Below are 17330 nucleotides of genomic sequence, written 5' to 3'. Positions count from 1 at the left end.
GCTCCAGAAAAGTTTTTGCAGGCTAGCAACAGCAACAGATATCACAGAGGGATTAACCTATCAGCTGCAGACCTCAGTCTGCTTCTTCTTTACGCAGGCAAGAGCTGGTCCCTTGACGAGGGAAGCTCTGAGCACTGAAAGTCGTAAAAAAAATTAAAAAATGCAAAAAAAGCTGAAAAAAGTACACAGAACAGATCAGAGAGACTCCTTCCAGCTTGCATGCCAAAAGAAAAACTGAAGGGGGCAGCAGAGCCCTCTAGTGAAGGAGGAAGGATTCAAAAGCTGGGATGGATTCCTTCTGCACAGCTTGCAAACAAGGGGATATATTATCTATCCATCCAGAAAAGGGGTGGGCAATCACATCCTCAAGGGCCACAAACCTGTTGGGTTGTCAAGATTTCCACAATGAATATGCAAGAGATTAATTTGCATGGACTGCTTCCATTGTATGCAAATTAATCTCATGCATATTCATTTTGGAAATCTTGAAAACCCAACTGGGTTGCAGCCCTCAAGAACCATGAATGCCCACCCCTGAGTCCAGAATGGCACACCTATTGCACTAGACCAGTGTTTCTCAACTCGGTCCTAGAGTACCCCCTTGCCAGTCAGGTTTTCAGGATATCAACACTGAATTTGTATAAACTTGATTTGCATATTCTGCCTCCATTATAAGCAAATGTCTTTCATGCATATTCATTGTGGATATATTGAAAACCTGACTGGCAAGGGGGTACTCCAGGGCCGAGTTCAGAAACACTGCACTAGACTAGAATACATATTATTCAAACTTGTATGGACAAACTAAACTAAACTAAACCTTAAGTTTATATACCGCATCCTCTCCACGGAAGTGGAGCTCGGCACGGTTTACAAGAACTTAAAATATAAGAAGAGAAAGGAAAAGGTTTACATGAGCTTATATATAGAATGGAAGAGTAAGGGGAAAATAGAATTACATGTTAGAAAAGAGCCAAGTTGAGGCTTGGGCTAGAAAATTTCACCTTAAATTGAACACAGATAAAACTCATATGGCTAAATACTTTTATCAAGCAACAAAAGGCCAACAGGACAAGAAACCCACGGGTTTTAGCATCTCTCAGGGAGGCTGATCATAGTCCAAGGTTTCCAGAAATTCCTCACTATACTTAAGAGTCAGCCTTCAACTTCACTGAAAGGTCCTTCCTAATTGACGAATAAATCTAGAAAAGGACAACTTTTCAGTAGGAGAAAAAGTTCTAGCAGGAGAATGCCTCGGAGACTTTGATGCCGGAGACGCATCAGCATCAGTAGTGGAAGGTGACGGGTCAAGATTCGAGTCATCCTGTAGATCAGAGTCTTGCAGGAAAGGAGGAGACCTGCACTTCGAGCAATGTCAATCCGGTGTCGGGGTCATTGAATGCTTGCGTTTGCGTGAGACCTTTCTGGACTTCATCGAGGTCTTATCAGAACGTCTGGAAGACGATAAGTGACAGTGAGCAGATGGAGATCCATGCCTGGAGGAACGATGCCTCAATGCATGGGTGGTCAGACTGTAATGGTGCCAAGAGTCCTTGCCGCACTGATGGAGCATCGACGGCACCGGAAGTCCTGGTAATGTTAGACTCAGGTTGGGCCGATACCGGAGAGGAAAGCATTAGGAGCAGTAATAGAAAATGGTCCCCAAGTTCCTCTCGAAGCAAAGCTTCTGCTTCTAAGAAAGCACCGATACTTGTGGCTCCGATGTCTGTACCACTGGTGCTGCGACACTTTCCAGAAAGGATAACTCCTATGAAGAAGTACCCCTCAACAATGGAACTAGCCACTGCAGGAACTTGCACTTGGTTGGCATGAATTGGCTCAATGCTTTTATGACCTACGTCCCTGAATGGGAAGGTGGTGGTTTCTTAGCCGGCTTACACGAGGGCGCGATGTGCTGCGACACCGGCATTGATGTTGATGCCTCTCACAGTGTCGATGTCTTCAACTTGTTGGGGACTTCGACTTGGATGGTGTCGATGGCGCATCTGCCTCCATGCTGACACCAAAGAGTTTCTCTTGCTGGAGGATACGATTTTTGATGGTACAAGTCTGCAGTGTTTACACGATTGTACACGGTGTTCAGGATCCAGACACTGCAACACCAGCTATGAGGGTATATCAAAGAAACAGTGCGAGAACACCGACCGCACTTTTTAAACCCCGTCAGCGGGCATGACATCAACGGAACACTGGCTCAGCCAAATTAAACTCGATAGCTGAGATGTGAAATGTAGGCCCCGCCAGGAAGAAAACCCGTGGATGGTGAAAAAAGTTAAGAAAAAAACTAAATTATTTTTTATTTTACTTTTAGAGGAAAGAAAAAAATGTCTAAATAGACAAAAAAAAAAAGTGCACAAGAGCGGGAAGGCAAAAGGAAACAAAAATCAACTTACGTTGAAAAACACAACTTCTTAACTCCGCGGAAAAGTAATAACTGAGGGACCATGCACCTACGTCAGGCGGGAAGGCACTTGTGCATGCGCGGTACAGGCTATTTTGAACTTTCTAAAATCTTAAAGTAGCGATGCACTTTTGAAGTGTCCATACTGGGGCTCCATGGATGACATCACCCACATGTGAGAATATGCTGCCTGCTTGTCCTGGGATAAAAATAGTTACTCCTTTAAAATTTAAAACAAACCTTCATATGCTCTTTTACACAAGATTGATCTTCCAGCAGAAAAATGAATGATAAGTTTGTAAAGTCATTCTGCGGAGCGCAGTACCAAAAACAGAGTATCTTATACTACTTACCCCCCTCCTATACCTTTTACAAAGCCACGCAATAACAGCCCCGAAGCCCTTTTAATCCCTATGGGTTTCGGGGCCTTTACTGCAGAGGTCCACACCAAACGGCTTTGCAAAAGAGGCCCTAACATTTTAAACCATGTGATTTTGCTCAAAAAAGCTCTCCTAGACAAGCATTAACATGCATCTTAACATATACAACACAAGTTTATTCTGCAGATAACAGATTCTAACTCCCCACATAGATTGAAATATTGTACATAGGATCTTGCATTTATTGACCCTACACTGGTAACCAACAAATTGCTTTTAATCCCAATAAACAAAATTAAAATGCAGAAATATTTTCAGGGGTTCAGTACATAAAATGTGACCATTTGTTTGAAAGATAAATCAATGCCACATACACCTTCCTCTACCATGTCCACTCAAATTTCCAGTGCATCCATATACAATTTATCTCATGCCACCTCTAAGCACAACTCCTCTAGTAATCCTCAATCATAGTTTCCATTACAAACCAAATCATCATTAACAGAATCCTACTACTTAGTTATAATCATGTATTATTAATACACTGCACATTCAGAAACACAGCAATACCTTTTTCTAAAATTCACATCAATCTTTAAAAAAAAAAAAATCACACCAGCCAATATTTGAATTTTTAAAAATATTCTACCTCTGTCACTCAAAGATTGTTCTTCCATTTTTATCTCACAGAGCTTCCAAGTTAACTCAATTCCAAAAGGGAAATTCAAAGCCAATCCAGGAATTCTACCAGACTCATCAGTAAGCTTTATGGGAGCTGAATTGCCGATTTATTTGAATGTGCAAAAATCTAGGACTTCAAATTTCACATCGCTTCGAGATCTAAATTTAATCCCAGAACTGGGGTGATAAAAGGTCTCCTGCCCGAATTTGACAGCTCAGATCTCATACTACTGCTTGTCTGGGTCACTTTCCCTTCAGGGTGCAGGGCTCGATGGAATGGACCTGTGATCCAACCGAGCATGACACCATGCCAGTCCTGTCACCAGTCATCAGCTTCAGGTTGAAAACAATACATCCTGCCCAAATAATTTGTATTATTTTGTCTGAGGTTGTACAACGTATCATCAGCTGCCAAGTTACCCAGTTCCAGGAGAGACACTTTTCGACCAGTCCTAGTTTTGAATTTACATCCCATAGTAGTGTGGATTTTGTAGACCCTCAATCTACCCCACGGAAATCATTGATGCTGTTCCCATAATAAATAAGAATAGGTTTATCAAAAATTCAGGGCAGGTCCAAAATCCTGAAACTGGTCAACTTGGCAACTCTTTATCATGGTTATTGTGTCAGCCCGCTTCCACATGTAGAACTAAAGCACACACAAATTGTAAGTAAGTTCAATGTGCTTAGCTTTTCAGTCAGTCTCTCTTAAATGTTGTTTTGGGGGTTTTCCCCACAATTAACAAATACAAATCTGTGTCTCAAACCAAACAGAAAGAAATGTTATAAATTGATTACCTTTTATTTGCACAAAACAATTAATACACAGATAAAAATACTAGGTCAAAGAGATCACAAAAAAAAGTTGCAGCACCGTTCCATCACCACCTCCACCCTGCCTTTTAAACAGCTCTTTCACCCTTCTCTTCTTACTCCATTCGCCCCCTTTCAATTACAGCCTCTTCCCCCCCTCAATGGTCCCTAAACCCACCACTTAGGTAGCCAGCCCCCCCCCCCCATGCCCGTGACTCACCCGTCGGGCCACGCTGCGCACCCTCATCCGCTCCGGAGAGCCACCCAACAAACCACACCCTGCCCAGCCACACCTACCTACACATCCCATTGGCCCAGCAGCATTCCACTCTTAGAGCGCTTTTTACCATTGGCTGTGGTAAGGACCCCAGAACGGGCTAGGAAGGGCACGTGGCGGCGTTTTGAGTTTAATTGGGTTCATGTTTTGCCCGAATTACAGAACTCATTTTGTTTTTTTTGGGCGGGGAGGGTGTATCTCTGTCACCAAGTATCGAATGCCCACTCCTTTCGGTACTACTACATTCTGCGAGATAGCTTCAGGGAGAAAAGCAAGCAGGGATATCGGCTGAGACTGTTTATGAGATGCAGTTGTCGTGGCTTCGAAGATTTTCTTTTCCCGCAGCCATAGCACGCGAGAAGCTTCCTCATACCTTTGTCTTTTCTCCCACTTTCCCAATATGGCGCCCAGAACACGCGCTCCCTATTCACGTGACGTACAGGGCGTGGCTTAGCGTGGGACGCTGCGTGTTATCAGTTAGGTCTTGCTGTGACACTGGGTTCCAAGTTGTCTGTTATACATAACGTGACCTTTGATTTTTTTCATCAAAACGGGACATCATTTTCAGTCCTGCCCCCAATTTCTTTCATTCATTTTTCATGTACACACAATATCTTATTAATTCATAATGGTAACCATAATTTTTATTTTTTTTTTAAACAAAGCACACTGTATCCAGAGAAAACATTAATTTACGAGTTTTGGGGATTTTTCAACGGATGTCAAGGCAGATGACTTTAAAACTATACAATGTCACCTCAGTAACTATAGACAAATACATTGGTGCATCGGTTTGCAAGTGTTTTGCATGGCAAGCAAAACATTCACAAAATCGGCGCTTCGGAAACCGAGCGTGCCTCGATTTGCGAGCGGCGCCCTCCCCCCCCCCCCCCCCCCCCCGGCCGCTTCTTACTGTCATCTGGGCCTCGGCACCAGCACCAGCATGTCCTGTGCATTGGTGCCAGTGCCCGAAGATCAGCCTCCTCTTCTTGCTGGGCCTTGAGCATCTGCACATGCTCAAGGCCTGCGAGTTGACGCTCTCTTTTTTTTTTTTTTTAATTATAATTTTGAATACATTTACAATATCCAACTATACCAGAGTCTTTAATGCAATAGCATAATTAAAATAATCTCTTTCATTCCCATAAACTTCAGAAGTAGTTATTTGTGGGGATGGGCAGGGACAGATTTGATCTGCAGGGACAGACAGTGACGGATGTGATTTCTGTCCCCATGCAACTCTCTACTTTGGGCTTCATCCCTTCTCATGGCTTTGGGGGAATTGAAGCCCATGTAGAACGTTTCATGGGTCAAAAATTCATCTGGTGCTGGAAAATGGAGAGTTTGCATCTCCAGCGAAGCACAGTCGCGTGCTGGCAGACAAATCCTAGAAGGCGCCATGGAGGGCCTGCCAGGTCCCTCTGGGCAATCTGGGCAGAGCTTCGCTCCCAAATTACTACCTTGGATGTATGAAGCTTTTTTTAAGCTACAAAAGTCAGCCTGGCCTCTCAGGGGGTCTCGGCAAGAGTGGTGCCTGGGTTTCTCCCTATGAAGGACTTGGAGTCCACTATTCAAAATCATGCTTACATTACATTAAAATACATTTCTAGACCACAATACCTTCCAGTTCGATGCGGTTTACATTATCAACATACTGTACATCACAGTGAAATACAAGAGATATCATCTTCCTTACTTTCCTAAGAATTTTACAAAAAGAGATGTCTTTAATAGTTTTCGGAAATGCATATACGAAATCGAAGGAGCAAACAAGATGCACAGTTCCGAATCCCAACTAGCAGTCTGATGCAAAAAGTTCTTGTAAAGACATCCTCGTACTGAAGGGAACACAAACAATTAACTTATCCTTAGTGGACGAACCGCCTTAAAAAATGTAAATTGTTCTAGTAAGTAAGTAACCAGGTGCCTGACCATTTACAGCTTTATAACAGAGCATCCCAAATTTAGACCAAATCCTGGCCTCAAAATGCAACCAATGGAGTTGTCTATAGTATGGAGTAACAGGGACCCAGAAGATGGTTCAAAGTCCATAACTCTGTTTTCCCAGTCAGGGTCCTCCATGCTTGGAGATTCAGCATCTCAGTTTGATGGGCTAGACCACAATCAGATGGCAGTCCTGGTCCTTGGAAAAGACCCAACAGTGCATAGGTTGTTCAAACCATCCACTCTGCATTATAGGATCCCTCCAGGAATTAAAGCTGGAGCCACCCCAGACCTCTGCTAAGTGCTTGCTCATGAGCACCACAAAGGTGCAGGCGACATACTTTCTCACATCCAGGCATTACCGGGGTGCTAACTGACCACTGGGATATCCCCGAGGGGCCCCTGAGGTGTTTAATGTATATCACTGCATGCGTCTAGTAGCACTTTAGAAATAATAATAGTAGCCAAGCCTGTTTGTGGGTTTCTTTTTCATATGATCCCAAGTCTGTTTACATTTTGGTTTATCATGCCAAAGGGATTACAACATGTCTTCTGTAAAAACTCATATTCAGTGAGGAAAAAAGCTTTATGATGAAGGCAAACTTGGGATGCTTGATCTAGCTTTGCCTCCGAGTGTCTGATCAGTAGCTTCTGCTCATAAGTAAAATCCTCAATTCTTTTCAATGTAGCCTTTTTTGCATGGGAAATTACATGGCACTTTGAAGAGGATATAACTTTGCTTCCCTGTTCAATTGGGCAAGGGGGTGCATCAAAGTCCGACATCTATAACCTAAAAATTGAAGAACACAATCCGAATCAGATATCTTGGCACAGGTTAAAAAATTAAAAAAATACCCGACTAAAGCATGTGAATGGCGCCAAAGCAATAAACAAATGCTAAAATGACTGTAATAATGGGTTCAATAAGGCCTATTTAAAACTATCAATTCTGAGTGTAAAAACTATTTTAATACCTGGAAAATATGAATGGTACACAAATGTTATACATAGCAACCAACTGATAAACCCAGCGCTGCCTTCACTGAAGACTGAACAGCAAATGAGGCACAAAGTATTTCTTCACAGAACGGGTGGTCGATCACTGGAACGAACTCCCACTGCAGGTGATTGAGGCCAACAGCGTGTCAGAGTTTAAAAGTAAATGGGATTTTCACGTAGGATCTCTAAAGATGTAAAGGGGGTGGGTCTGTAAAATCAAAGGGGTGGGTCATGAGAGTGGGCAGACTTGATGGGCTATAGCCCTTTTCTGCCGTCATCTTCTATCTTTCTATCTTAAAATATAGCACCAATCACTAAACTCACTATCAGAAAAACACATATTATGAGCATAAAATGTTAGGAACACAGTGGTACTCAAATTATCAAACAAAGGCAAAATGCAAATATTTCATGTCACCCTGCTAACTTTGAGGTGAATTTGTACATTTAGGAGAGTGGCATTGCAAAACCAAAGGGCACGTATCTTAGAGTAAAATTTTCTCTTTCAAACAGTGAAGCTTTAGATTGATTAGTGATTCATGTCTCCTATATGAGACTATTTTCTATGGAATGCTTGTCATTTTTTGCCTATCTGGGAGAAATGGCACCTGTACAGAACTGCTCCTCTAAGGCCACTATCACTACAACAGTGGTCTCAAACTTGTGGCCCGCCAGGTACTATTTTGAGGCCCTCGGTATGTTTATCATAATCACAAAAGTAAAATAAAACAGTTTCTTGATCATATGTCTCTTTAGCTATAAATTCCAATATTATTATTAAGACTTAGCCAAAAGGAAAGATTTATAAACTATAGAGTTTTACCTCATGTAAAATTGTAATTTTTTTAATAAGACATTAACTATTTTTTTAGACCCTCCAAGTCAAAATGTGGCCCTGCAAAGGGTTTGAGTTTGAGACCACTGCACTACAAGTACTGAGCCAAGCTGCCTCAAGCTTTTTACTATTCCGCAGAAACCTTTTTACCCCCATTATCTTGCTAGCAATCTTCATTAGGCCTAATGATATCAGACCCTAAATACTCTGAAAACATCACTTCATTCAACCCCTTTTAGAATTCAAAGCTCACATGGAAATCAGGAATTTATTGCATCTTCCATACTTACTGGGACACATGGTAATACCTGGATATGCAGTGCCTGTTTCAGTCAACTGTTTACATCATCTATCTACAATTACAAATAAAGCTCCTTAGAGATCTTGTACTGTTCCTACTTTTTCCATCATCAATGATAATACCTAACTGATTGCCTGCAGTATTATATTGGGCTTCCCAAGTTGCGTTCCTCTGAACATTGGGATCTGCGGATCATAAGAACATAAGAATAGCCTTACTGGGTCAGACCAATGGTCCATCAAGCCCAGTAGCCCATTCTCACGGTGGTCAATCCAGGTCACTAGTACCTGGCCATAACCCAAGGTGTAGCAATATTCTATGCTACTAATTCAGGGCAAGCAGTGGCTTCCCCATGTCTTTCTCAATAACAGACTATGGACTTTTCCTCCAGGAACTTGTCGAAACCTTTCTTAAAACCAATAAGAAAGGAGTTGAGATGTCATGCATCAAGGGCAGGGGTGTTCTCTTGCATTGATCCAGAGGAATGGAACATCAGAAAATCATTAGAAATGCTTATATATCTGAAATAAAAGTTGAATAAATACTGTACACAGAGGAAGATGCTTGGGATGTGATTGAGGTGGTCCGCAATATATACGGCAGCAAGAGATAATGGTGACATTTAAAAGATGAAACACCATCTTTTTTGTAAAATGAAATATGGCTGAAGAACAGATGACTGTGTCGTAGTTGTGGGGAAGATGCTGTGTATGTTGAAGATGATCGCTGTTAACTGTTTTATGTTTTTATTATATTTCTGTATGGTTTGATGTTTGTAATGGTATTTATTATGTCTGTTCATTTGTCCTTCGCTTTGTATATAAGGCAAATAATAAATAACTACAATAATGTTGGCTCTATCTTGAACAGCACCAACAAGAATCCATTTGCACCTGTGTGTTCCTACAGTACCACTGGAAGGATCCTTTATATCACTCATCTACAAATTTAAGCAGTATTCTGTTCTCTCTGCATTCACTATCAAGCTTGTCCTTTTTACAGGCTACCATCTAAAAGACAGTGTTTAAAGAGGGAGAATCTATTTACTAATGCCAGGAAACCTTCTAGGTGTCCTGAATAATCTGGCAAACTGAGTCCATGTCACCATTCGCAATGATGGTCACTCTCTCTCAACCAATGCACTCCGTAAGCACTTTTCGATAGGCTGTAAAACCAAAACCAGACTTGTCTGCTATTACTGCATCTGATTGGATAGGAATTCAGTCTTTTTTTACTGGACAAAGAAACTCCACTCTCCTTCTTTCCTTATCCCATTTGTTTGTATGACACAAAAGCTAAAGTGATGTGAGGCTGAAACAAGCCTGAATCCTTCTCTGACCTCAAATAATATAAGAATAGCCTTACTGGGTCAGACCAATGGACCATCTAGCCAGTTGCACGTCTTCACACAGTAGGCAATCCAGATCACTAGTACCTGACAAAAATCTAAATAGTAGCAACATTCCAAGCTCTGAAACAGCACTGGAGGAATTCAGCCAACTCCATCTCATCAAAGAGGGATGCTTCTTCACCCACAACTTCATCATGCCCATTTCCCTTCCATCCAGCCCATCATTACCACTCTACTGCTAACAGCTATACAATAAGTCAGCATCCAGACCATAGTCCTGAAGCTTTAAAGGGTCACCACTCTGCCTTCTCCTGTAACAAATAGGGACCCAAGTTACACCTGTGTCCACCAGTCCCAAGGCAGTTCTCAGTCTTTTACAACCCTACATATTCCCACTTGGTACTTGATCAGTTGAATCTCTTTCCATGGGTGTCTGACGCAACACACACTCTGGAAAAGCATCAGTCGATCTACAATACTCCTACCATTACACACAAGGCAGAAGTGTGGTACACATCTTAGTTGCAGAACTGCTCTGTTACACATCTCAGCATGTGCGCCTACAGGAAAGCATTGCTATCCCTGCTACATGGGGCCATTCAGTTTTCACTGGGAAATTTTCCAAAGCATTCTTTCTGTTTCCATCTTTATGATTGTGGCATGACCCCTTTAACTCTTTCAGTTTGTAGCCCACATATTACCAGGCTGAACTCTGTGATTCTTGAACAGGTTTCTTTAATATCAAAGAATAAATACACTCACTGTTCTGCAGATCTTAAGGCAGCTTCATCTCTCACAGAATCCACACGTCTACTGGCACATTCTAGATATAGGGAAAGCCATAAATGTTTTAGCACAGACCCTATGCTAGAGGTAATATGTACTTGGCTTCTCTCACAAGCTGTATTTCTACTAACAGACTCAAGTTAGGAGGGTTGCAAATCCAAAGTGTAGAAACAGATTGAGGAAACAATGTCTTCGCTATAGCATGTGGTAGCTAAAGATGGAGCCTGTTTTATTCACAGAGAAGAGACTACAGTCTTATGCTTCCCCAATGCATTCTGGGTGTTTGACTTAAAGGCACATTCTCACTGTTTACATGTCTAAGACAAGCCCTTTGCGCTGCAGTCATGCACATTGAGAAGTGGAGGCTCCACTTTCTAAGCTCGCAACAGCATACATTATTTACATCTTAAATTAGTTCACATAAATATGGGGACAGAACAATGGTGTTCAAGGCGTGAAAATGGTGTTCAATGGTGTGAAAAGGCTTCAGCTGGAGCGGAAACCATGTCAATAAACAATTTTTATTCATCATCCTTTGTTCTGATATTTACAACCCTATATAACTAGGGTCTCCTCAGATCTAAAAGCTCCTTGGAAAAGGATTGTCTTCCAGAACCCATTTACCTTGCTTGTTTCAACTTGCCACTTCATGGTAGCTGGGTTTAAGACTTGCCCATTAACATAAGCACTATTTATCTATGCAGTCTGGGGATTCACCCAGGTGTGAATGATTATATCTTGCTTATCTATAAAGAAAGCAAGACTACTTACCTGTAATAGGGGTTTGCTGTGGGTAGCAGGATAAATCAGCCATATGTGGCTCCTACCTCCCCTCTGTTTGTTTATTGCGAATTGCCAGATGGCCTACCAATGGGCATTATAAGTACAACTCATAAACTTGGAAACAACTCAGTGGACTAAAGAAATGCAGCAACAGGCACACAAGTGGGAATACTTGCACACACACAAAAAGCTACCTAGGCTTCTCTGGATTCTAGGACAGTATATCCAATCTGGTACCATCATGGTGATGTCTCCCTTCAGGTGTGGCTGGTCCATCCAGCTATTCACAGAAAACCCCCTTTCCACACGATATTCACATGGTTTTTAAATTTATGTCTGCTGTGGGTAAACCCACTTGATAAGTTGATGCTTTATTTATGATAAATCATCAGGGTGCATGAGATTCAGTGATTTTAAATACCCCTACTTGCTAAATTGTACTCCTCCTATGCTTAGGATTATCATATGGCTCCAGAAAAAGGAAGACAGATTGAGACATCCGGGTTTTACTTCCATTAAAAGTAACTGAAGTAAGGAGGACTGAACTTCTGTTGAAAGCAATGGAAGTAAAACCCGGATGTCTCAATCCGTCCTCTTTATTCTGGAGCCATATGGTAACTCTACTTAAGCTAAGTTTTTGTCTAGTTTCTAAATCAGCGTCATGCAAGAGCTGGCTTTCATACCATCAATGTATATTATATTTATGAATTGTTTTGCATGCTCTGCCTTTCCCCTATATATTTCCCACACACCCCAGTGTTGACTCTGGTCAATGAATAGCAAATGTAGATTGATTTAATTGGCTGTTGCCTTGGTTTGTGGCTTGCCTGGTTTTGAAGTATGCCAGGCAAATCCACGATGTACTACATCCACACATTGAAGTAATCGCACAGGCTGTGCTAAATTAGTTTCTGTTACCAAGAAAACATAATAAATACATCAATTATAGCAAATAAGGGCAAGCAGAGGGAGATGTACTGTTAAATATTATTCCAAACCCTCTTGAAGATGAACTGGTCAATGTAGAAATAGCTGCACACAAATATCAAATTCTGGTATTTCTGCCTTTCCAGTGTTCATCAGAGAGTACTGCCCTCAAGGAGACACATATGGCTGGTAGGTATTAGGTATCTGTGTAGGCAGGGGCATAGTAAGGGGGAGTTCTACCCTGGACACCATCTTGCTCACGGCGCCGGCACCCCTGCTCTCCGCACCCCTCTTCCACGCTATCATCCCTTCCTCTGTACCTTTTAAAACTTCAGCACGAGCAGCCACCAACTTGCTGTCCACGTCAGCTTCAGCACTCTCTCTGATGTCACTTCCGGGACCTGCACCTAGGAAGTGATGTCGGAGACAGCGCCGAAGATGATACGGGCAGTATGTTGGTGACTGCTCATACTGAAGTTAAAAAGGTACGGTGAAGAGGGTGGGGAGGGGGCTACCGCCCCAGGCGCTGCTCACTGTGTGTAGTAGTATAATCAGTCTATACTCTGAATGCAGTATTTCCATGACCAGTATATCTAGTTTAATTGACAAAATTATTAACCAATAGCTGAACTGTATTATAATTTTCTTTGGACAGTACAGCTAGGTTAGTTGTTAAGGTACTGCATTGGGATTTATGGCTAGTCCTACAACTTAAACCCCCCCCCCCCCACCCTTCCCTTTTACAAAACCATAGTGTGGTTTTTAGTGTTGGCCATAGCAGAACAGCTCCGGCGCTCATAGGAATTCTATGAGCGTCGGAGCTGTTACCACCACATCCAGTGCTAAAAACAGGACTACAGTTTTGTAAAAGGGTGGGTAAGTTTGGGAAATTCTTCCACTACTGTCTCTATTTTTCCTATTTATCTCACTTGAAAAATTAGCAATTACTTGATTTTTGTTTTCCTTTGAGGGTCTTGCATTTTAAGAACTGGTTCCTTTGCCATATGTCCAAGCTTTTATCTCCCAACTTTAAGAATTCAATAAAAATGCTTTTCCAATAATAGGCATTCCCCCCTCCCCCCATTTTTACAAAACCATAACACAGTTTTTAGCGCCAGCCATAGTGGTAACAGTTCTGACACTCATAAGAATTCTATGAGTGTCAGAGCTGTTACCACTGTGGCCAGAAGACAAACTTGAATAGGAATGGAGTGGGAATTTCAGATCGATTTTCAGAGGAGCTAGCTAAAATAAAGGTAGACAAAGCAATGGGGCCGGATGGTATACATCTGAGGGTGCTGAAGGAACTTAAGACAGTTCTGGTAGCTCCGCTGACTGGCCTTTTCAATAAATTTCTAGAGTCAGGAGTGGTACTGGAGGACTGGAGAAGGGCAGATGTGGTCCCTCTCCACAAAAGTGGAAGTAAGGAAGAAGTAGGGAATTACAGGCCGGTAAATCTGATTTTTGTGGTAAGCAAATTAATGGAAACGCTTTTAAAACAGAGAATGGTCAAGTTTCTGGAATCCTGTGGATTACAGGACTGGTGGCAACATGGATTCACTTGAGGTAGGTCTTGTCAGACAAATCTGATCAATTTCTTTGACTGGGTGACCAGAGAATTGGATAGAGGATTTGCCCTAGATGTGGTGTATTTAGATTTTAGCAAAGTCTTTGACAGTGTTCCACACAGACGTCTAATAAATAAACTGAGTGCCCTTGGGATGAATTCCAAAGTGACAGGCTGGGTCAGGAACTGGTAGAGTGGAAGGCAACAGAGGGTAGTGATCAATGGAGATCGCTCTGAGAGGGATTTTACCAGTGGGGTGCCTCAAGGTTCTGTTCTTGGGCCTGTTCTTTTTAACATTTTTATAAATGATATTGCTGAAGGGTTGTTGGGTAAGATTTGCCTCTTTGCGGATGATACCAAAATTTGCAATAGAGTAGACATGCCAGATGGTGTGAATAACAAGAAGAAAGACCTGGCGAAGGATGAAGAATGGTCTAAAATTTGGCAGCTAAAATTTAATGCTAAGAAATGCAAGGTCATGCATTTGGGCTCTAAATACCAGAGGGAACGGTACAGTTTAGGGGTGAAGAACTTATGTGCACAATGGAAGAGCAGGACTTGGGTGTGATTGTATGTGATGATCTTAAGGTGGCCATACAGATTGAAAAGGTGACAGCGAAAGCTAGAAGGATGCTAGGTTGCATAGGGAGAGGTATGGCCAGTAGGAAAAAGGAGGTATTGATGCCTCTGTATAAGATTCTGGTGAGACCTCATTGAGAATATTGTGTATAATTCTGGAGGCTGCACCTTCAAAAAGATATAAAAGGATGAAGTTGATCCAGAGGAAGGCTACTAAAATGGTGTGTGGTCTTTGTGATAAAGCATATGGGGACATACTTAAATATCTCAATCTGTATACATTGGAGGAAAGGCAGGAGAGGGGAAGATACGATAGAGACATTTAAATACCTACATAATATATATAAACTAGTGTTTAAGCCCGTTAGATTAACGGGTGCTAGATGACCGCCTCTCCTGCTTTTGAACCTGGGCAGGGGCAGAGGCAGAGCTGGGGCGGGAGGGAGTGACGGTGGGAGAGCAATTTCAAAGGCTCGGCAGCGGCGGCTCCTTGACCAATCCGCACTTACAACGGCCCCACACTCGCGGTCTGGCTGGCTCCCCCACCAAAGCCCTTCGCAGCGGCAGCCCCTCCCGCATCCGTCCCCGCGTCCCAAGCCTCTCGAAGGCCGGCTCTCACGAAAATGGTACCCCTCTGTCCAAAGCCGCGGCGGCAGCCTCCCTCAAGACACATTTCAAATCTGACATATTGTAATCACAAAACAGAAAATAAAATTATTTTTCTTACCTTTTGTTGTCTGGTCATTATTCATACCATGTAGGGGTCCCAGGCTATGGTTGGCTTTTGATAACTCGCTTGCCAGGGCCCCTTCTTTCTTCTTCCCTCCCTCCATCCTGGCAGCTGAAGACAGGCACCTCCCCCCAGTGGTCTGAGACAGGAGGGAGCAGTTAGGAGAGGGTCTGAGGGCAAAGAGGGGCTCAACAGCGCACAACCACCTTTCCTTCCCTCCCTCCATCAGGTGCAGTGCAGCTCCACCAATGTTAAAAGGAGCCGCGTCGAAATCGGAGGCCTGCCACTGCCGTAGCACATTCCCCTCTGCCTTGGTCCCGCCCCTTCTCTGACATATGGGACCGCGGCAGAGGGAACGTGTTACGGTGGCGGCAGGGCTCCAATTTCAAAGCAGCTCCTTTTAACATAGGCGGAGCTGAACTGAAGGGAAGGAACGGTGGGGCAAATTTTGGCAACGGCAGGAATTGTTTGGCGGGCCAAATTTTTGTACCCTGTGTGCCACATTTGGTCCATGGACCAGAGTTTCACATGTCTGCTTAATGTGTAGCCGCCAGAGCTCAGCCACACCATGAAACTTTGTTTCTTTAGGCAGCCCCGGTTGTTTACTTGGATTCAATGTCAGCATTAGGGTTCGCCGGCCGCCAGGTGAGGAAGGCCGCCGCTGCAGCCTTGCGGCTAGGTAGGGGGACAACAATGGCGCTTATGCTCAAGCCCCCGCCATAGCTCCTCTCTCGAACTGCAGTTGGTTTTTGTTTTTTTTAAGTTGAAAGCCGGCGCTGCAACTCCTCTCTTGATCCTGGTGCAGTTCGAGAGAGGAGCCGGTACCATTCACAGTGAGAGGCGGGGGTGAGGAAGGCCGCTGCAGCTGTGTAATTTCTTTTTTTTTAATTTGAAAGCCGCCACGAGCAGGTGGTGACGTAAAACCCGCGCATGCGCAATCGTGTTTTCGCGACGGATCAGGGAACACGTTTTTTTAGTGCGCATGCGCGGTCTATCATTTTATTATATTAGATGTGCATGAGTCAAGTCTCTTTTATTTGAAAGGAAACTCTACAATGAGAGGGCATAGGATGAAGTTAAGAGGTGATAGGCTCTGGAGTAATCTGAGGAAATACTTTTTTACGGAAGGGTGGGTGGAACAGTCTCCCAGAAGAGGTGGTGGAAACAGTATCTGAATGCATGAGGGCCTGGGATAGGCACGTGTGATCTCTCAGAGAGAGAAAGAGATAATGGTTACTGCAAATGAGCAGACTAGATGGACCATTTGGCCTTTATCTGCCATCATGTTTCTATATTTCTAAGTGTATGGAGTTATCAGGGGACTATATTGAAAAATGAAACAAAATTTTTAAAAGAACTTTTCCTATTGAGGTAGATAAATTATTGAGTGTTCTTTGGGCTAGCTTCACTAATCTTACGATCCGTGTCCGATTGGAGATAGACTGACCGATTCACCAACCATCTTCATGCAAATGGGGGTAATCGGAGACATGCCCACATCCGAAAACACAGATCACAGGTTAGTGATCCTGACACATGTGTAGACCATCTACTTTGCCTGTAAATGGTCTGTGCATGCGTTTGCTGTCTGTTTTTTTGTGTTTTTTATTTTTTTTGGGGGGGGGTTTACTCACTCCGACTCTCCTCCGAAGTCTGCCTTCCTTCCCCTTCTTGCCTCCAGTGCTGTTCTAATCCTGTGCCTGGATCATCTTACTTTTAACTTTTTATACCAAGCCCGTGGTTTTAACCCACGGGTTAAAACCAAGGGCTCGTACTGCGGGGGAAGGCCGGGGCAGAAGCAGGGCAGCACTGTGCAGCAACTTGTAACTCCAGAGTCGGAGAGGCAAAGAACAGGAGAACCAGGGGAGGCAGAGAGAGAGAGTTGGATCATCTTACTTTTAACTTTTGACTTCCGCAAGGGAGGTGGTGGAGAAACAAAGTGACAGAATTCAAAA

General features: G+C 43.1%; 1 protein-coding gene across 8 annotated transcripts in view; it reads right to left on the bottom strand.

Annotated features, from left to right (window-relative positions):
* PIWIL2 (piwi like RNA-mediated gene silencing 2) overlaps positions 1-11905 on the bottom strand; it is a 318267-nt gene extending 306362 nt beyond the window's left edge. For 2 of the 8 annotated variants that reach the window (XM_033950153.1, XM_033950155.1), the window contains exons 1-2: positions 11767-11905; positions 10766-10826 (exon numbers count right to left, since the gene is read on the bottom strand). In XM_033950153.1, the coding sequence (XP_033806044.1) occupies positions 10766-10826; positions 11767-11848 (143 nt within the window). In that variant the 5' untranslated portion in view covers positions 11849-11905. Of the gene's footprint in view, positions 1-4281; positions 4397-4516; positions 5396-10765; positions 11032-11560; positions 11742-11766 lie in introns of those variants that run through there. The other 6 variants (XM_033950159.1, XM_033950156.1, XM_033950154.1 and 3 more) reach the window with 5 other exon arrangements.
* Positions 11906-17330: the final 5425 nt, after the last annotated feature.

Source organism: Geotrypetes seraphini, chromosome 6, assembly GCF_902459505.1.
Source record: "Geotrypetes seraphini chromosome 6, aGeoSer1.1, whole genome shotgun sequence".
NCBI classification, from domain to species: Eukaryota; Metazoa; Chordata; class Amphibia; order Gymnophiona; family Dermophiidae; genus Geotrypetes; species Geotrypetes seraphini.
This window is presented reverse-complemented; position numbering and strand designations above follow the sequence as displayed.